We start from the raw sequence: 22,550 nt of genomic DNA on the forward strand, positions 1-22,550 counted from the left end.
GGTTGCCGCCACGACAGGCACCAACCACCTTGCGGCCACAGCTCCAATAAGCCGCCTCAACAATGGAGGCACGGAACATGGCCCACTCGGACTCAATGTCCCCCGCCTCCCCCGGAACATGTTCGAAGTTCTCCCAGAGGTGGGAGTTAAAGCTCCGCCTGACAGGAGACTGTGCCAGCAGAGAGAAAGTTTTCCTCCTAAAGATTAACCACTGAATCAGCGATGTACACTCCAAGACAGACAAAACTTGAATTACGTATTTTAAATGGCAGACAATCGAGAGGATATTCTTTTTCCTCTCTGTTAATAGCAAATACTTTACATGTACCAAGATTAAGTTAATATCCAGAATTTTTACCAAATACATCTAGGACTCATAATGCTTTTTGGGTAAATTCTAACTCAGTTGTCTGGATGGGAAGCCCTCCTCCTCCAGTCCTGGCAAACTAGTTTTTCAGCCAAAGACTTGACATTTATCCAGATGTGACTCGAAGGACAGAGAGGTTCTAATAACTCCTTGAACACTTGGTTGTGGCAGGTGGTAGACAGACTTCAAGTGTCAATTAAAATATAAAATCACATTCCGTCAGAGCTTCCATGAAACATGTCCTACTCACACACAGTAAAATCTAAAACCAGCGGAAAAGTAGCTAAAAGTTAAAGCCAACAGAACAGTGGCTTAAACCTAAAACCAGCAAAACGGTAATTAAAAGCTGAAACTAGCTAAATGGTAACTAATAGCTAAAACTAACAAAATAGTAGCTAAAGGCAAAGACCAGCAAAAAAGTAACTAAAAATGAAAATCAGAAAAACAGTAAGTAAAGGCTAAAAATGAAGCTACGAATGCTGAAATAAATTTCAAAAAGCACAAAAGTCTTCAAAGATTGTACAAGTTCTTCATTCATCTCAATGAGGAAAAATTGATAATAAAGTTAAATATTACAAAACTTACACAATCATACACACTTGTCCTGAACAAGCTGAACATTTTTATATATATATATATATATATATATATATATATGTCTGTGTGTGTGTGTGGTTAAAATAGCTGAACGTATGCTTGAGTAGTTACAAAATACTAATAGTTCAATTCTGTATGAAAAAGCCTATAAACAAGTAAGCAATAGTGCTGACTCAGGATTGTCAGACAACTTCAGAATGGTTCTAAGAGAAGAAACGAAAAACAGGAAAAGATTTAACCTGAGAGGGTGACAAAGAAATACTGAATATTGCAGAAAATGAACAGTACAGCCACAAGGAGGACAGATTCCTGTGGTAATGTCCTTTCAGTAATAGAGGCTGACAAAGTGCTGAGGTGCAATTCTTTTCTCATCCTGTTCAAGAATAAATAGCTCCATTTTTTTCTTGCTAATCAAATGAAAGTAAAGAAAACCATGGCCAGATACAGTACATACAGATAAATCCCAGTCCTCATTCTGACACTGAACAAGATTATTTCACTACCGACACAGGCAGATTTACGCTCTCTGAAAGGCAGAAACATTTGCAAAAGTCTCACTAACTCACTAGGATACAAGCATGGGCATGATGATGGATTTTCATGTTGGCATCAGGTTGTTCCCAGGATTTCAGACAGCAGATTCTTGTGACTATAAAGCTTAAATGCCTTTAGGCATAAAAATAGATTTTAAAAAGAAACAAGCTTTTTAAAGTCTGATAGAAATTTAAAATCACTTTAAATGTGTTGTTGTTGCAAACCTTTCAGTTCCTTGTATACAGAAATAATCTGCTGGGAAGTGCATGGTAAATGAGAGACATAAGACATGCTTAATGCATTCATAATGCTGCTGTTAGTGTCACATTCACAGGTAGTCTTAGGAAGAAAGACTCCATAAGTGGACCCAGCATCCCAACGTAAGCAGCTTTTTTTAAGGAATGGGCAAAACTCACAGAGAGGGGAACGACCCTGGCCTCACCCTAAGCACAAACTGAACCAGACTGGTGACAGGAAAATCACTCCAGTCTCCAAGATAACAAGCTGAAAGCTACAATGCACCCACAAGGAAGACAGAACACAAGAACATACTTAAAGGCAAGGAACCAATTAACAAAAGAGAGAACACCTAGGGATAATTAACAGAGGCAGGAGAACAGGAAAAAACTGACAGAGAAAACAAAATTATTAAGAAAAAGATTAAAATGATAAGTACTAAAAAGGCAAATTACAACACTTAAAGGCAAAAGGTTTTGATTGGAATCATAAAAAACAACACAGAAATTAAAGGTTTTAAATAGCTGTTCAGCAACTGAGTGACAATATCAGGCAGCGCTAACATAAAACTGAAACAAGTGCTCTGTGAAAAGTTCATTTCAACATAATTTTATTTGACAAGGTATTTGTTTTGGGTGACAGGCTGCTGAGCTCTGAATGTAAACACGTCCTCACGGCTTTTAAATGCTTTTCAAACATGGATGGCATGATGATCAGATGATGGCCAGACTCATGTAGAACGGTGCTCATTTCATCTGATATTAGTACAAAACTCAGTCCACGGGTCAACACAGATACCTACAGCCACAAACCAACTAAATGTTGGAGGTCAGCTGATGTAGTTACATCTGCTCTGGTTTTTTGTGTTGTCTTCATTCTTGATTATTTCACAATAAAATATATTTTGCATCTTCAAAGTGCTGCTTTGTTGTTTAAATTAAAATTTATTTTAAATTCCAGGTTGTAAAGCAACAAAACAGAAATCAAACGACTAATTCAAAAGCATCCATCCATCCATCCATCCATCCGCCTGCCCGCCCGTCCGTCCGTCCGCCCACCCATCCATCCATCCATCCATCCATCCATCCATCCATCCATCCATCCAATACAGACCTAAAGGTCTAAAAGCATGAAATTTAGATCCATATTCCATCATTAAAATCAGGATCTCAGTATTGGCTTTACAGCCTACAGGCACCTCAGCCTTACTGAGTGTCTGAATTCAGAAACAGTAGGAAATGTCTTTTATTTTGATGTGAAAGATTTGAAGAGAGATTAGACTAATACAAACCTTCAAAAATCAGACTTCTTTTCACTGTGATGAGTTGTGCTAAAAAAGAAAGATTAAAGCAGGCTCTAGCTTAGCAAGGAAAATTAAAACCAAACTGAGCTCGCAGTCATAGTGTACTCAAGATATTCAGCCTTTCTTCTATATTTTATTTTTAAAACATTCTTGGTATTGACTAATAAGTCTTATTGAAATGAAATTTAAGTCCAGCAGTATGAAAGAGTAGCTAAAACAAGAGCAGAGATGGGGGAGGTGGGTTATTTATGATCAAAGAAACAGGAACAACTTTCTCGTTTCTTGCTCATCTGCAATTCTTTTTGACCAACTGACTTCCATCTTATATGGTGTGTTGTTTTGCAGCTTTGTTTCTTTCTCCTTCTTCTCATTCCTCTTTTTCTTCCTCATCCTACTCCTCCTACTTCTTCTGTTCCCTTTTCAAGGGTCGCCAAAGCAAGTCATCCTCCATCTAACTCTGTCTTCTGTGTCTTCTGCATCCTCTGTCCTCACTCCAACTCCCTCCATGTCCTCTCTAACTGCATCCATAGATCTCCTCTTTGTCTTTTTCCTGGCAGCTGCATCTCTAACATCCTTCTACCAATATACCCACTGTCCCTCCTCTGCACGTCCAGACCATCTCAATCTGGCCTCTCTAACTTTATCTCCCAGTCCTTCAACCTGTGCTGTACCTCTGATGACCTCATTCCTAATCCTATCCATCCTTGTCCCTCCAAGGAAAATGCTACAGCTGACTTTCATTCCTCGTCTTACAAGGGCATGCCTCCACCTCTCCACGTTCAGGAGATAAACCATTTGATTTACAGGCTTCGACTGGCAGAAAGAACGTGGCTTTGACTCGGCCACAGCATTTTTGGAAACCGTGGCAGAGATAGGTGAGTGTTTTGTGACTTTATTTCACTTTTATTTACTTGTTGGTGGTCAGTTTTGGGCAGCAGCACTACAACGACCTGCCCAAATTGAAGAGGCAATCAGTTGTATCGAAAATTACTTAGTGCATGTAGAACAGAGTAGAGCAAGTTAGAGCAATGTTTTTAAAAAAAACACATTTTTGTTTAAGAACCTAATGCAGTATTATGAGTAACAGTTGTCAATGACTAGCAGCTACTACCACAACAATTCTTAATTTGTAAAACTGGCTGAGTTAAAGTCATTTTTGTGTGTTCTAAGGTCAGATGGTTGTTGCAGTCATCTTGAATTTGAGGCTCCAAATGTCAGTCAAAAGTTAATTAGTTGAAGATGTACATGCAATGCCTATTTCTTTAATATTTCAGTGTAACCTGGCACTGAATCTAAAGTTTAATAAGCGAGGCATGAGATTCAATGCAGCTGTTGTTGATTTCATGATTGCTGCATGTGCTTTTGATTCTTGTAGTGAGCACCACTCAACATGATAAGGAGTGTTCTAATTACCTCATCAACATCCCATCATCAAGCAGACGTCACAAAAAAAACAGACATTTTAAGTGCTTCCAGCCCTTCATGCCACTTCTTGTGTATCAGAAAATACCAGCTCTAATAGTAGCTGTCAGTTTCCAACATGGAGCTGCCTCTGTCAGATTCAGACCCGGCTCTGTGTGTCTGTCACAGTTCCTCTGTTGTACAATCATTTTCATACTCCACTGCAGAACATCAGCCATTATCAGCTGGCTTGATCTCATACGGAGCTTTTGAGTGTCAGAATCTCAACCTGCTGACACCGTCAGTATGGGTAGAACTGTGGAAATTCCTTTCCACTGCAGCAGCAGGGATTTTTAACTCCTTCAAAATGAACTCTGGACTGCTTGGCAACTGATTGACTGCCTCCTCAACAGTTTTAGGTACAAATCGCTTATGAAAAGTAGAGGCTGAGCATTCTTCAAAGGAAGGCATAGTCCAAAATAATGAAGTTGAAGCTGTTTTGGTTAATCTTAGTAACATTATGGACAGTCTCATGCAATAACATGAGATGTCATGACCAGAGTGTGTGCTTTGAATAACTCTCAGCTACCACCATATCAACTTACAGGTCAATACATCAGGAGCGGTGGAAAGCGAGATGAACCCAGAGCGCAGAACTAGGCCTGTCGCGATAAACAATAAATCAATTAATCGCACGATAAATTAAAATAAGGACGATAAACTTCATTTATCGGTGTTATCGTTCCATTTGTGCTTTTGTTAGTTTGCACTTTTTGGTTATAAAACTGGCACTTTGTCCGTCTTCTCTGTATAAAATTAACGATTATTATTTTGTGAAGGGCAGTTTAGTTTACAGACGTAATAATCTGTACTGTTTTGGTTGAATGTAGGTTTTATTTCCATTTTGTTGTTGTTGTTGTATTTAGTTTTTATTCAAGTGCATTTTTTGTTAACGGAGACTGAGAGTCCATTTTATTTTTGGTTCCAGTGTTAAGGGTTCTTTTGAAAGTAAAGTTTATTAATCTTTGAGAGGATGTACTTGCACTATTATGTTATTATCTTTAAAACGGCCTCCAAACGATATTATTGTTTATCCAAATAATTTCTGAGACAATTAATTATCCAGCAAAATTTGTTATTGTGACAGGCCTACCCAGAACCATCTTAAATAAACAAAAATTTATTTTAAAAGCAAAAATAAACAAAAAAGCTGCAAAACACTAATAACAAAAATACAGAGCATGGAACCAGAACAGTGAGCATGAGCGACCAAGCAACAACGAACCAGCCAGGTTTTAAAGCTGAGGGTAATTAGGGGAAGTGGGCACAGGTGAGTGATTACAACTAGGAACAGGTGAAGATGGGCGTGGCAGGAAGACAAGAGACAAACAGAGGAGAAGTGAATGATGACAGGAAACAAAGACACAAGGAACAAAATAAATAAAGAACAACATAAAATGACAGACAGAAGCAAACAGAAGCATGAATCAGAAACAAGAAAACAGTCTTTGAAAACAGAAAAACCAAGAATCAAAGCCAAAACCAAACTCAAAAATACTTGAATTCATGACACAATATCTGAAAAACTGACTGTGTTGAAATTATTTTTGTGTTGACTAATGTTGATTAGCTATGGCAGCTATCTTCAATCCAATTGACTCCAATAGTTAATCAGTTGTAGAGGCATAGCCAATCATCAAAACTCACCCAGTGGTTCATGAGATATTCTGCTAACAAACAGTCACAGAAAACACAGACACTGCCAAAAACAGATCCTGGCCTTCATTTTTATCCTGGTACATTTCTTTTGGCTGTTCAGGGCAGCCATGTTCACTTCAGCCCTGTTGTTCAGTGTCCATCTGGCTTGTCAACAGTGCATCATGAAGGTGGTCAGACTGTTGTGTAACGGATATTTTGGGTGAGGCGATGATATTTTTATAGGTACAGATAATGAGTGGCTGCTCAGTGAGAAAAGATCAGCAGCGGTATATCTAACCTCCAGGCTTTTGTCCCGATTTATTTTTCTAAATTTAGAAGCTAATCAACAACTAAGGCTTTGTCCACATAAAAAATGTTTTTTTTTCTCTCAACAATCTGTTTTATTTTTTGTTTCTTAAACTTTTCTCAAAATCAGAGCACCGTTTCTAAAAATGTTTTCATCCACACAAACACAGAAAGGAACCGAAAAAACTGAAGAAACAGAAAACAAGGCATGGAGTCTGCACATATATGTAAATATACGGAAAATATACCAACCATATACAAACTATAGGCTGTAATCATTTATATACAAACTACAGACATATTGTAGAATCTATGGTCAAACTTTAAACACGAGGAAAAGATGAGGATGATGAATCCTCTTTGTGGATTGACAACAACTTCTTCTTCATGTCACATTAAACCACAGGACTTAAAAAGTGTAGAAACAATGTCAGTCCAAATATGTGGACTTAATGGACACTTTCCAGGGACATTATCCAGAGAGGGACGACTGGAGGGATATTCAAAATGTGTTCAATATTCACAATATTCAAAACCTGTCAGGCTAAACTTTTTATACACAAGTATTCATCTTTTAAAACTGTAATATACAGCAAGTATACGTTTAAAAACTGTGAGAAATGGGAATAGTTTTTTTCAGCAAATTCATTTTTGTATTGTTGACAATTTAATATTAATAATAAACCTTTTTGTCCTTGAATTATTGGATTAAATAGTGAGTTATTGTTACTGTTGTTACGTCTGTCAGGCTTGGAGTTGAAGCTTAGGTTAGAGGTGAATCTATAACGTCATAGTTAGGCTGTTCACATTAAATATGACAGTGTAAATAAAAGATAAAGCCAGGTTTGAAAAGTACCATTTGGGGGTTCCTAAAATGCGGATTCTGTGTGAACACAAGGCGAAAACAATAATAAAAAAACTGAAAACTGTTCCTGTTAGACAGAGCCTACATTTCAAACAGCAACTTCATTATGTTGATCCTAAGACGGCAGGAAGAGGACAGACCTTTGGTTTTCAGTCACAACAAATCAGGATTATCTTTTACCTTGAAACTTTGTCAGGAGGTACATCATAGTGTGTCTCTTTTTGACAATTAGCCACAGCTACTGCCAGACTGATGGGCAGGCAGACAGGTGAGGGAGGAGGAAGCTTCACTCATGGTGCCATGAGATCCTGACTACAAACATTTCTAACAGCATCTGTGTTTCTCTCTGCAGGAAAAAAAGATATTGCCAATAGCAGAAAGATGAGCTGCTGTAAAGCTATCCACACTGGTTATAATCCTGGTGTGAATGACAGACTGGATGTGAGCCAACTCTTCATCCTGTAGATCAGGAGTGTCCAAAGTGAAGCCCTCAGGGAGCAACCCTAGGACTGAGTTTGTTCGGCCCTCGACAGCAATTTAAGAATCAGAGCACAGTATCATTTTGGACCACGAGCTTAAGAAGTTGTTGCAGATGGATTTAAGGGTGATAATTTTGTTATCACTTTTAGGTTTGACAGAAGAACAAATTAAAAAAAAAATCATCCTGTGCAATATTAGATACAAGTTTTTTTCTTTAATTATCGGTGTTGATTTTTTTTATTATTCCAATTTCATAGTAAAAAGGACCGTAAACCTTTACAGACTTATACCAAGAAGTAGAAATTTGTGTAACCATTCAAAAGATTTGGCTAAATATAGCAAGCATTTTTTAAGAAAAAACTGATTGCTGGTGATTTCCCCATCAATAGAAGAAAACTGGACTTGATTAAGGGAATATGGAGTGGGCAGAAATTACATACAGTTCTGTCACCTTTATTAGTGTCTCTTAACCTTTTATCAATCAGTTATAGCAACTGCCAGCTACACACTTTTTCAGTACGTCCACCACCAGAAAAAGCCATCCATGGCCATGTGGGTCGGGAAAATTGATGAAAAAACGTTCTCATGTGGGATACAAAGCATGAGGCAACAACATTTTCACTTCAAGGGTCAATCACCAGGCCACATGTTCCCTTTTTACTGAGAAAAGTGACTCATATTGCACTCGTGTTCCCAAGAATAGACTAAAATATTCTTTCCAAGCACAAGAAAACAAAAAATAAAATAAACAATTCAAAGGAATCAAATGCTTGTTGTCTGCAGACAACCTCTTTCAGGAAACTTTAAACAGAGGGATAATACACACACTGGTAGTGAGGATTATAAAAGATCATCATTATTGCTGTTAAAAGGTAGAGAACTTAACTAGAACTCCAGGGAAATAAATTCAAAGCCATGTAAATGAACACAGACAAAACAACAGAAGATGCATGTAGTTTTCTTGTCTGAGTTGAATGACTCGTGAAGACCAACAATAACGTTTGGGTGTGTGTGCCTGTGACGTACCAAAATATCTCATCAACCACTGGAAGGATTCTGTTGAAACTTTCAGAAAGTATTAATTGGATGTGTGTGTACAATTGAAAAAAAAACTTTAAAAAAGTAAAAAAAAAAAGCTACTGGGTTTCTGTTCTGTAGTTGACATATTGCTTTCCATCCAGGAGACCATTAATTCAGAACTAGAGCATCTGGAGTTTCAAGCCTTAAACTCTATAAGCTGCAAACTTTATGTGAGGTAAATTCACATGTAGATTAATCTCCCTCCCAATCCACCTGAAGGTCATTAGGGTCTTTGTTTAGCTGGCTCAACGGTGTGAATTACAAAAAAAGGAGTAGGTATCAGGCCTAATGCTCCATTGTAAGTTTTAAAAAAGTGAAATCTGAGACTTTCTCCTCTGTTAAAAGTTGTTTTTCTCATTTTGAAAAATGAAAAATCCTTTAAAAAGAGGAATGAAGCTAAAAATCTAAGACTTCCTTGTCTGTTTAAATTTGGTTTGTCTTAATTGACACAAATGGCGTCCTTCATTGCAACGCAGAACTGAATGAATCTGAATAAAATTTAAAATATCTGAAATTGATTTTTTTATATCAACAATGTCCTGTTGTGGAATGTGAAAATGCAGTTTATGGCACGTACACAACAAATACAAAATTAGTGAGACATAAAAGAAGGGCTTTGCAATTTATCAAATTTGTAGTTGAAGTTAATGTTTGGCTTGAAACAATCACAAAGATAGTGTAATCAACAAGAATGATTCTTTTAAAAATATTTGGCCATATTCTGCTTTAGGTGTGCTCTCTTCTTGTCTTGCCTCCTGAGTGAACTGCAGCTTTGTCCCCCAGCTCCTGCTTCTTCCTGTGTGAGTCGAGCAGGGGGAAGGCGGGCAGATGGTTACACACGCACACAGGCCCTGTTCTCATTTGTTGCTAAATTCTGTCTTTAGCGATTCAATTGCAGCCGGATAGAGTTAAATACGGATGTGATCTTCCCTTAACGCACACTGAAAACATTTTCACTCAAACCACCTTTGGAGGTGGTTTGAGGTGGTCCTACATCCCAGATTAAGCAGAGTGCTGTTTAGACTGTCAAACCTATATGGACACAAGGGGTCCAAGCCACCTCCAAAGGTGAACTGAAGTGACCCCACACAGCAGCTCAGCTGTCAACAAAAATCCTTGAGACTAGCCTGAAGATACAGCTTTTTTTTTTGTTTTTTTCCCACTATAAGTTTCAATTAACAGCTTATTAGAGCCCTTTTAAATAAAAAGGTCTGTTCTGCATCATATCTACCTAAATAAACACAGAGCAGTTCTCAGTGAAGCTGTGTAAAACAGCTGATCACTGTCAGTGCACCATCCAGCTGTGGAAGGAACTCTTCAGTCTTTATTCTGACACTGAGCTCTGAGAAGTCACTGATGGTTATTTTGCTCCTATATTTCTCTTATATTGTGTCTTTTAGGGATTTAGGCCTAAAAAAAGAAAACTCAACCAAAAAGTGACTCTAATGGCTCTGAACTTATTAAACATGTTGGAAGCTTCAGAGCTTACGACATGCAGTCAAATCGCCCAAAACAGATTCAAAACCAAAAGTGAACAGGCCCAGAGAACTCCAGAAAATAAACCCAAGAAGATTACAGCTGCAAAATCTAAGAAACTCTTGTCACTTCTCCCGATGACGGGTTTTCAGTGGAAGAGTTGGTTCAAATAATGAATAATGAATAAATGCTCTCTTTTGGAATGGGATATTCTGAAATAAAAATAACAAAGCAGCACACACTTTGGTGAAACATTTTCAAAACATGAACACATTTCAGTTAAAGCAGCTGAACTTAAAGGAAAATAAGCTGCTGTCACCAAAACAACAGATACAAGAGGCTGCAATGGAGTGTTCCCATCATCATCATCACCTTCATCAGTGAGCTAAACAGGACAGAGTTATAAGACAACCATTTTATACTATATTTACTGTAATATTTATGAAAATAGAGTGAATTTTAGGTTCATATGAGAAGCCCTTTATTTAACAAACGGAAGAACAGTTTCTTTACTTCCATTTGAATCAAGCATGACATGGGATAAGACTAAAAAGTTGTTTTTATAACTAACTTACAGGCATAGTTTTTTAAAAAAGTTAAAGAATTTACTGTTCTGTTAAACGTTTTGCTAAATTTTTAAATTTATGTTTAGTGTTTTATACAGTAGCCTATACTTTCTTCAGCTACTTTAGGAGAAAGTTCAACAAGAAGTATCAATAAAAACTGTTATACTGCAGTGTTGAGCAAAATATAGTATCTTCTGGGTCTGAGAGATCCTATACGCAGGATTGTTTTTAAATTGTGACTATGGAGGCATGGAGAAGTATCAATAATTCTTTTATAATCCCATCCCAGCCCTGTGATTTGTTATTGAATTGAGTCATGAGGTGCCTAAAGATTCCCACCCCTGTCCACAGCTTGCCACCCGGCGATACTGCATGAGATCGGGCATAATGTTACTGTAAAGGTTTGATCAAAACGCCTATAACACGGTTCTTTCTTATCCTAAAATTATCTTACTCTAAATCCCTGGCATCATTGGCTATGCCTTCAAGGAACACTAGGCCTTTAAGTTCTTTCTAAATTGACTTGAAATGGTTGGTAAAACGTCCCAGTTAAGGGAGATTCCCACAGATCCTGCATGTTTCAGCAGCAATTTGTCCAAACCTGACCAAACTCTTCTGTGGATGACAGCATACCTGGAATAAAAGGCCTTTGGACAATGAGACATTTTAGTAATTATGCATTTTCAGTCACATTCCACCCCACATCACTTCCCTTCTTAAAAGAAATGGGCTTGAATGCTTTAACTGTAATCACTGAGTGGTCTGATCTGTTTGATCTGGCTGCTGCTCTGTTTGGGGTCTGCATGAAACAATGAGGCAGCTGTTTACAACCCCAGCCTAAAAGCATGGGAAACACATGGCATGTTGATGGTCGCTGGGTACAAAGTTCTATGTTGACAGATGCTGACAGGCAGCAGTGTCCCCCTCCATAGATCAGGACACAAACATGGGACTCTGGTCCCAAAGGAACATGTCCATCAGATATGAAGGAAAAAGGCAAGATGACGCTTAGGTTTTTCCCCTTTAACAAATGTGTTATATCATATTCATTTGTCTAATAATACTTAAAAGGATATTTTAGCAGGAACTTCCCAATCTATCTCCTTGAATAACCGTGTGATGTAATACTGATGGTGGAATGGTTTCAGTAATAGTGTTTGCATGAACTGGAATAAAATGTCCAAGACTGGAGTTGTTTTAACATGGCAGCAATCCACTTTGGGAGCAGGTCTGATTAAAAGGCATTATTAGCTCTCCAACATAGTCCAAGTAGACTCACTTTCAAAGTGGATTTTGTTATCTTAAAACAACTCTAATCTTCAAAATTTCATTGCAGTTCAAGCAAACACTGTTGCTTAAACCTTTACACCCCAATTACATTTCAAATTACATAGGCATTTTGGCAAAAACATTTTAAAATCCCTGCAGGAAGTATGTCCTGGCAGCAACCACAGTATTCCATGTAGAGAGCTGTAATGAAAAATAAATGATTCTGTAAAGGTTTCTAAAGTAACATTAACATCAAATGATATGAAATTTTTAAGCTTTCTACAGAAATCCACTTTCGACTTAGCTGTGTTCAGACTAGCCATTAGCACATCAGTGCTGTCACGCTATTGGCCAATTACTGGTTTCAAGGTTTACCATGGTGTTAAACAGTCAGTGTCAGAACCACTGGTTTATCCCTTCATACGGTTCTTACAGTTTAAATCCCTAAAAACAAGACAACAGGCTTGTTGTTCTGAGATGTGAACTGAATGCTTGTTGAATAAAAACATAAAACAGTCTCTTAAAGGGGAAACTTTGGCACATATTTCTGTGAAGAACTGCCTCTAGTGTCATTAAACAAGCTCATAATGGGGAAATATGTCTATAATGTCCTAAGAAAAATCTGTTTTAAAACTGCCTGGTGAGTTTATGGTGTTAGATGTAAGCATTAATCTCAATGCTTGTGATCAACAAATAAAAATAGCCTTAAATCAGTAACAGTTTATGACTTATGTGTTTTACTGAGGTAAAACTCAGTAGCTTGTATCCAGTCTTTGCCGTCCCAGAGGAGCATATGGAGTCACTGAAGGAGCCTTTTCACAGATGCTGCGTTCATATGCTCCAGATCACAGCCACAGTTTCCAGCCTCTACACAACACAAGCCGACCAGCTGTACTATCCTTCTCATCTGACACATGTTCCAACGATAGTGTAGTTCAGTTCATATTACAAAGAAAAGCAATTTTAGTCACAACATAGATGATGATGTTTTTTCTCTATCATACAGATTTGAACCAGATCCCATGAGCTAAACAAAACCCAACTTTTACTGCTTTTTAAAAGTTTAAATAAAGACGGCAACAGGTCGAACCAGTTTAGCTGATACATAAGATAAGACATCTAAGAGAATACAGTTTTTGGTAGAAATGTTTGTGAAATGTCACTCTATAATATTCATTTCTGCTGAAAGCTAAAACTAAACATGTTGAATCATATCTTTGTGAACGTAGTAAAAAAAGAAAACAATTAAGGCACAAAAGCTATTATTCTGAATCAGAGTTGTGCCTTTAAAACCCCCAGAAACTAAACTTTTGCTGTTTTATTTTCTCTTCCACAACTTTCCACAATAAGACCCAAGAGTGGGATCAGACACACGGAGAAGAACATTTTACAACTTAACAGTGAAGGTTTGCAATTCAAACTAATTAGAGTAAAAATAAATAAATGAATGGAAACCATTTATTTGTGTTCCCCTCCATGTTTTTGTCCCATGTTGCATTGCGCCTGTCTTCATCTAATGGGCCTGATAATAGTGATAAATGCTTTTGTGAGGGGAGCAGATGTTGGTGGGACTGGACCACTGTCCCCTGGGCAGCAGGACACTTGGACCACTCAGTGGCCTTTTTAAATGACATTATGCACGAGGATTAGTTTGTGCACACGTGCAAACATAAACGGGACAAATAAAAAAGTGCAAAGCAGAGTGCTAATTTGGCATAAAGAAATTCATGAGTGAAATTATTAGTGTCAGTGTCACACTTACCCTGCACCACAGCAGCCAGAGCAAAGAAAAGCAGTACAGGAACCAGGGTCGGACTTGTCTCCATCCTCAGGAGAACTTTTACAAACCGTCCTCGGAGCACCGTGTGGGACGGGCTATCCAGCAGCACCAGAGAGGGGACAAACCCAAAACCAGGAGGGCAAAATGTTGCCACTTTACTGTGGGATGAAACCTGCATCAAAGCCCAGCAGCAGCATCTCAGCTGCTGAATGACCACAGCAGAACTTCACACATTTCCCTCCACACCCCCTGCCTCTGAAGTCCGGGTCCCAGTCCGGGTCCCAGTCCGGGTCGCTCCGGGTCCCAGTCCGCCGGACGCTCCGGATCTCAGTCTGGGTCGCTCCGGGTCCCAGTCCACAAAGCAAGCCGCAGGTGATGAGAGGATACGCGGCCGTGGAACAGATCACAGAGACGGGTCCAACTGAGCGCAGCGACCAGAGTTCCGAGGAGACAGGAAGCAGACAGGTCCACTTCACGGGACGGACAGCTGAGTTCGGCTCCGGTCCGCTTCCCTGAGTCACTCCTACAGCTTCATCACAAAGCAGCACGAGCCAACGAGCTCCGGAGACCCGAGCAGCCGGAGCGCTGCGCCACCAACTACATCACTTCCGGGTGTCCTTTCAAAATAAAGCTACTGCAAAGTCAAATTTAAAACAGGGTCCCAAACCTTTCAGCTTCTGGACCCCGAACTAATTATTTATTTTAGCCATTTGTACATTTTATTTAGCTTTGCTATTATCAACAAATGCAATGAGTTATGTGGGACTCTTATTGTATGAATGCTGAGTCAGCGTTCACACATTTGTTTTCTTGTTATTATTATTATTATTTTTTATTATTACTTTTTTTTTTGTACAACTTTTGAAGTCTAGCAACTTCTGCATTTTTGTGGTATTTATGTTATATATCAAAACGTTCAACTCATTCAGAAAATTGGTGCTATGGCTTTTCTTTGAACTTTATTTTTTTAACATTTAGCTTTAATTACAAATATTTGTCCAATTGAAACACACTGATATCTTTAACAAATATTGTTCTCTTTGAAATCTGTGTCAGCATACTTGCTTTATTTTTGTCTTCTTAAGCTACTATTAGCTAGGTTTTTGTCACTTTTAGCTCATCTTTGGCTATTTTTAATTTTAACAAATCAGTTTAACTATTTTTTTTAGCAAATTTTAGCAAAGTCATTCAGAACTCAGCATTCAGTTTGCATTTTTGCAGAATTTTTTTTAATCTCTAGTTTTATTTGACCTCTGGAGTCCATCTCAAACTGGTATTGTGTGACACACAGGAGGGTCCCGACCCTAACTTTGGAGTCGAGACCCCTGTTGTGGGTAGTGGGTCTTGAAATAATTTTCAGAAATTAAAAAAAAAATTAAAGATGATTGCTGATTACATTTTTTTTCTGATAATACAATATTTAGTTTTAAAAGTAGTCATACATGGATGAAATTTTATAACAGTTGTTGAGGTTGTTACTGCCATTATATCGTTGTTTAATTAACTTAATTAGTATTTTTTCTACAGGTGTACCAATGATAGTCAAAAGCTGTTAATCATTGAGTCAGAAACTGAAAAGTTGGAAACTACTGAAGCCAGAAGAAGCAAGACCTCATAAACCAATCCCATGTCAGTGATAGGTGTAGTCCAGGTCCAGAACAGCAACTTCAACAAGGTATTCTTTCTTTTTCTTTGACTTAAAAGAGAGTGATATGATGATTAGGGTGATTGGAGAAACTTTATTTTTATTTTAGTTCTGTTTTATTTTGGAGGAACAACCACCATACTTCCGGTTTACTCTTGTATTTCTTTTTGATTTCACCATTTCTGAGTTTTCTTAAAGGGCCAGTGCGTCCAGATTAGCGCAGACCTTCCTCTTCAAACTGGAATCCAGTTTTTTCTGACGAGTCAGATTATGGTCATTTATAAAAGAATATTCAAAACAAATGTTGTATTTAAAAAAAACTGATACATAAAACAGCAAAGATAATAAAACATTCTAATAATCTATTAAAGACAAGAAAAGAAATTAAAAGGTAACACAACAGAATAAAAGGACTTTAAAATGAAAACTATAGAGATCCCAACTAAAAGCAAAGATTAGTACATCGGAATGAGCTGGAAGGCAGGTGTGGTTGGAAGAAGTTAGATTTATTTTATTTTTTAAGACCTAGCCCTTTAGATCTTTTATATCTAACAATAAAACTTCAACAAGCAAACAAGGAGTCCAAGAAGAAAGAGCAGGGGGATACGTTTTTGTGTTCAAGTAAGAATTCAAGCTGCAGTTTTCTGACCAGCTGCAGCCATGACAGGAAGACTTTACTCACAACAACCTGCAGTAGATTCAAATACGTGAATTTTACATTGCAATCTCAGTAAATTGTGTTGTGTTTTGAATAGTGACTGACTGAAAGTAGGCGAGCCATCAAATTTAGCAGCTTGTAAATAATATTTACTTGTATGTAAACCATTCTGAGCTGATCTGCTGGAGGTTTCTTCCTGTTCAAAGGGAGTTTTTCGTTTCCACTGTCATCAATGTGCTGCTCAGGATGGGAGACTGTGACGAAGTGAAGATTCAGTGCAATCTGTTGACTTCCTTAGATAGATACTTTTACTACCTGGCTTTTTTAATGTTTGTGAAAGTTTTTGTACAGTGCCCTGAAACGACTTTTGTTGTGAATTGGTTCTGTATAAATAAACTAAATTGAATGATATGTTGTCCCTGTTTTCTACAGCAGTGGTTCCCAAATTCTGGTCCACAAAACAACAGTGGAAGAGTAATTGCACTCCGTGTCAGAAAATTGTCAAAATGTTTGGATTGTTGTCCCATTCTTGTTTGATGCAGGGTTCTAGCTATTCAACAGTCCTGGGTCTTTTTTGCTGGCTTTGTCATTTCATGAGGCAACAGATGTTTGTAATTGAGACTGCAGGCAGGTCAGTTCAGCACCTGGGCTCTGCTACTGTGAAGCCATGCTGTTGGAATGGATGCAGTATATGGTTAAGCATTGTCTGCAAAGCCTTTCCCGAAAAAAGATATTGTCCACATTGGAGCATATGTTGTTCTAAAAACTTGTATGCACTTTTCTGCATAATGGTGTGTTTCCAGATGCCTAAATTGAGACACTAATGCACCCCCATACCATCAGAGAGGCAACTGTGCTGATAACAAGTCGGATGGTCCCTTTCCTCTTTAGTACAGAGTACATGGCATCTGTACTTTTGGCAAAGAATGTAAAATTTTGATAGAGCTTTAATCAGTATTTGTGGCTGGCACAGCAAACTGTGTTTACAGACAGTGATCTGTGGAAGTGTTCCTGAGTCCATGCAGTGATGTCGAGAACAGAATCAGACCTGTTTTCAACACAGTGCCCTGAGGGCCTGAAGATCACCACCATCCAATATTGACTTTCAACCTTGTCCTTTGAGATTTATTCAGATTTTGATGATATTATGAACTCTTGATGATGGGATATTCAAAGTTTTCCCAATTTTCCTTTGAGGAAAATCATTGTTAAATTGTTCTACTATTTTGAGATGCAGTTTTTCAGCCTCTTTAAAATGCTCTTTTTTTACCCAGTCCTCATACTGACCTATTTCCAATAATTGAATTGGTTGCAAAATGCTCCTCCTGCTGTTTCTCATGCATACCATCTTTTTTTTACAGCCTTTGGTTGCCCCTCTTCTGTCTTTTTTGAGCTGTGTTGCTTCCATCAATTTTTAAAAAAATGATCTTGTTTTGTTCTAAAAATGGTACAACTTCTGAAATTTAAACATTTTATATGTTTAGTGTGGTCCACTGTGAATAAAATGTGGGTTTATGAGATTTGCAAATCTTTGCAATCTGTTCCTGTTAATATTTTACACCACATCATGAACAGAGCTGGGGTTGTAAATGTTGAAGACCATTGCCCCCACTGATAGTGGTGAAATCAGGGTTTTAGTCAGGCCAAAAGACACACAAACAAACCAACTTACACTATCGCAGAAATGTCACTGTTCATCTCCTGGCAGGTTTCTTCAGAAGCTGGTGGAAAGTGAAAAGTAATATTACATGTGCTGGAAAACACAACAAGCTGCAGCCAATGAGACTTGACATTCCCAGAGCCTCAGCTTTGTGATAAAGCAATAAGGGATGATTGGGTGGAGTGCTGTTGAGCTGAATAAATATTAGAGGTCAGGCAGATCTAGTAAACACACAGCTCTTGACATTTACAGAAATGCTTTGGATGGTAGTTTGAATCAAGCAGTGCATACTAAGATGGTCTCCAACACATTCTGTTCTCTGCACTGTGTAAAGCAGGAAAGACTCCCCCCTCTCTGAGGTCAGAGAGCCCACCATACAGGCTAAAAAAATTCTTTTTATGAGTTAACAGCATTTAAACGCCCCTGATATTTTTTCATGTTTTATGCATGTACATGTTTAATTTAATTGGAGAAACTGATTAATTGAGCATCGCCCAGTGATTGAATAAAACATGATGAGGCCCTCCGCTAAATGCATTTCTGCTTGTCTGTGACTGATGCTGCTACTTTGCAGCCTTCGTCAAACATTTGGCGGAGCTGTCAGCGGAATCGAGTGCTCCATGAATTTAGACTAATTATCCACATTATGTGCTGAATTACAGTGACAGCCCATCAGTGTGGATCAGTGCCATGCAGCAGACGTGCAGCTGAGCCATAGATCATAGTAACATGTTCTCTCCACATACAAAAACCTGTCTTTATCATTTTGCCGTTCAGCTGAAGATATTGTTAATGATTTTCCTGAAACAGTCCCTGAGCATGCAGGACAAGAACCGCTCTGGAGCTGAGAAAGCACTGGATGCTCTGAGTTTAGCTCTGAACTCATTTTCGTTTTTGACCATTTGCTTGTTTATCCTGCTCAGAGCTGCAGAAAGCTGAAGTTCAGTTCCAGCAATCAATGGTTCACTACAAGCCACTTCAAATCAGATGAATCAAAGCATCAAGTTTCCTTCTGAAAGAATGAAAGACCAAACATTCCTTGAAGGAATGCATATTGTTTGTCCCCTTTCAGACGGGAGTTTTAGATAAGGCACATGTTCTGTTGAATGTGTGTTGTGAAGAACTCTCAGCTACTACCACATCAATCTAGCTTAAAATCTGTGAAATTGTCTGAATTATAGCCATTTTTCTGTTTTCAAGATTTAGGTGGCGGTGACAATCGTCTTAAATTGAGTCAGGACTACAATTTAATCAGTAGTATATGAGCATCTAATAATTATATTCTTGAAGTTTTATTAAAATCTGTCCAAAAGTAAAACTGTCAAAATAGTTATTTACAAAATTTTAAACAAAGATTTTGTGCAATCTGTTGTGCCCCAGAGTATCTGTTGAAGACCAGTCTCAGCCACTACCACACCAGATTTTAGAGTTATCACCATCATTGTGTTGTTTTAGGTTAGATGGCTGTGGTAGCCATCTTAAATGGGATTAACTCCACAAATTTAGGATTCAAAGATATACGTCCAATGGTTACTTTCTGACACTATTAATAAAATGTGTCCAGTGGTTCATGGAACATTTTGCTAAGAGACACACTGAATTATGACAGAAACATGTGGTTGAGACTTAAATCAGTCGCGAACACATCCACAGAGAGAGAGCTCATGACTGTGGACTGCTCTTTGCCACTGAGCTTCTGATCACAAACTGCAAATGAGATCAGACTTGTGTTTCACACCTTTTTTTGTTTTGGTTTTCTTTGCCTTCTTTGATTTTTGACATTGGTTTCAGAAACATAAATGTTTGTTTTCTATTCCATTGAAGCTGTTCAGAATTTTAATTTCTATGCCTGCTTGCTTGTTTTCTCCACAGTGGCTGCCTGATTATTCAGGACAGCTGACTGAATGAGTAATTAAAAAGCAGAAATATCAAGTGCCCAATGTTTCTCTCAGTGAAAGTCAACTGTAGTTGTGAATGACATCTAATGAGAAAATCACATTTATTACACACATCTTACTCAGATCCAAAATCATCAAAGGATGGTGGGATCGGGGGTGGGGGCCTTACTCACTTACATGCAGAGTTGTTTTTCTCTTTCAATTTGTCTCATTTTCCTTGTGCAGACTTCATACCATGATGGTATGTTAGTTAGTTAGTTAGTTAGTTAGTTAGTTAGTTAATTAGTTAGTCACATCACCTTCAGATTGGATAATACTCAATTAAAATGTGGCTGGATTGCAGCAAATGTAGAAGACCTCCGTCAGTTTGAAGACAGTCATGGTCCTACTGGTCCACACTTATAGTATTTAATAGCAGCATCTAAGCCTCACACAGGTTCTGAAAAGTATTTTACAATGTTCCTTACTCACCTATTCATTCATATATATTCATGCAGTGCTTTCTATTATATACATTTTTTTCTATATCAGTAGTTTCCAAACCTTTTAGCTTCCTACTCACTCACAAAATAACAGTGGCAGAGGCCTGTGACCGCAAAGGTTACCAGTTTAAATAAAGGCTGTATCTCAATGGGCTGCGACTCAATTTTGAGAGAAAATGGAAATTTCCTGTTTAAGTCTCACTGAATTTTAGTGTTTGTGATCAACAAGTTTTACAGTCCCAATTTACAGAGCCAATTTTTAAATATCATGGCCTGTTTTTGTTTGTACAGCTTGCAGAATGGTATTTTGGACTGTGGACATTATTTTGTTGCCCATCTCTACCCACCTCACCCTGCTTTATATCCACATTTACATCCATGTTTATGAATTAATCTACTAGAGTACATGAAATGAAGATAGGCAGATTTAGATAAGTTTTTAATCATATTATTTATAATTGGTAGAGTTTTTTTAGAGCCAACGTAGCACTTTTAAAATGGGTTGGAGACACCTTGGACATCATTTTTTTATCGTTTGGGAGGTTGGAGGCTGGAATAAGACTGTAAAATAGAAATTGTCAAGAAACAAACTGTGCATTATTGTTATGATTGTTGTCTGAAAAGTATTTATTATGTATGTATAATTTGTTTGATTTAGCTTAACAAATTTGTTGGCTTCTTTGTATTGTTGACAGTTCAGTAAAGTGATTGAAAACCTTCTTGGCCTTAGAATATTTGGTGTAATAATAAGGGGTTTAGTCTGCTCTATTTAGGACAATAGAACTGTTTGTCAACCTTGTCTGTTCATTGAAGTAATACAGTATATGACCATGTACATGGGGTAAATCTATTCCCTCAGCAGAGCACAAGAGACTGTATCCATAAAATCAGAGTGGGGGACGGTTTCCAGCATACAGATAGAGATTCAAAGGTCTGAGCATCCTCAGAAAGTCAGCACAGAACTGCTGAAAGTGGCATGGCTCACAGTTGTACTGAACATTTGAGTTGTTTAGAGTGAACATCAATGGAGTAAAAACAATCCCTTTGGCATTGTTCACCACCACATTAGACAGAGAACTGCTAGGAGCACAAACTACCACTATTCAACAGACAGCAATCCAGTAGGAAAGCAAATTAAAAGCCTCGGTTTAAAAAAATAACTTTTCTTTTTGCTGTATCACTTCCTTTAGTAGCAAGGTCAAACCTGTTGTTTCATGATTTGGAAACCCTCAACAGTAACAGTTCCTGTCCAGGGTTCCCTTTAAACGTCATTTACCTTAAGGGATTAAATATTACAGGAGGGATTTATTGAATGAAGGACATGACTTCTTTGTTCTGTCTTCACTGATTTAAAAGTATTCAGCTCAGTGGGGTGTAGATGTCAGGTAAAAGATGTGTTCTTTTTAAAAAAAAATCATATAGGTAATTTATACTGGACCTCAACCTGTTGTAACTTACACGATGCTCAGCCAATGAGCTTTAAATCTTTTTTCCTTTCAGGGGCTTCCATAGTGAATGATTTGCCTTCACCTCCCCCTATCCCATCCTCTTCTTCTGTCCCACCAACCCTCTGCAGATCCTTCATCACTACACCCATCAACCTTCTCTGTGCTCGTTTTCTTTTCCTCCTCCCTGGCAGCTCAATATTTAACATCCCTGTCCAAACCTGAGCTGTCCCTCTGATGGACTCATTTCAAATCTTGTGTATTTTGGTGGCTGCCAGTGAAAATCTAATCAGCGTCATTTCTGCCACCTCCACCTCCTCCCCGTTCCTTTTTAGTAGAGGCACTGTCTCCAAACCAGACATCAAAGCAGGTCTCACTATCATCTTATCAACCTTTCCTTCACTCTTGCAGCTATTCACTAAATAATGACCAGATGCAAACAATGTAAATAAACAAACAAATCAGCTAAGTTGACTTAATCTTAAAGTGATGAAAGACAATGAGCAATATGTATTCCTTCAGTAAATGTTAGGCCTGCATTGGCATTTTTAATTATTAAATATAACCTTGAACCCTTGCCTTCGTCTTTGGCCATAAAATGAACTTAGTCTAAAGTTTTAACATGAGAGTCAGTGGGCTACATGCATTCCTTCACAATGCTTGGCCTGTAGTTTGATATATTTCTTGATTGGATTTTGCAAAGCTGTAAAAGGAGTACTGAATCAAAAATTGTTATGAAAACAGAAGAATTATTGAATAATAACAAAGGTGCTTCATTGCTTATATTCTGACACCCTTAAAAA

At 38.0% G+C, this 22,550-nt stretch overlaps 1 protein-coding gene across 3 annotated transcripts in view; it reads right to left on the bottom strand.

Moving 5' to 3' along the window:
* Positions 1–14,554, bottom strand: part of robo3 (roundabout, axon guidance receptor, homolog 3 (Drosophila)) — a 183,023-nt gene extending 168,469 nt beyond the window's left edge. For 2 of the 3 annotated variants that reach the window (XM_037979120.1, XM_037979118.1), the window contains exon 1: positions 13,942–14,553. In XM_037979120.1, the coding sequence (XP_037835048.1) occupies positions 13,942–14,137 (196 nt within the window). In that variant the 5' untranslated portion in view covers positions 14,138–14,553. Of the gene's footprint in view, positions 1–13,941 lie in introns of all 3 variants that reach the window. The other variant, XM_037979119.1, reaches the window with a different exon arrangement.
* Positions 14,555–22,550: the final 7,996 nt, after the last annotated feature.

This window comes from Kryptolebias marmoratus, linkage group LG13, assembly GCF_001649575.2.
Source record: "Kryptolebias marmoratus isolate JLee-2015 linkage group LG13, ASM164957v2, whole genome shotgun sequence".
NCBI classification, from domain to species: domain Eukaryota; kingdom Metazoa; phylum Chordata; class Actinopteri; order Cyprinodontiformes; family Rivulidae; genus Kryptolebias; species Kryptolebias marmoratus.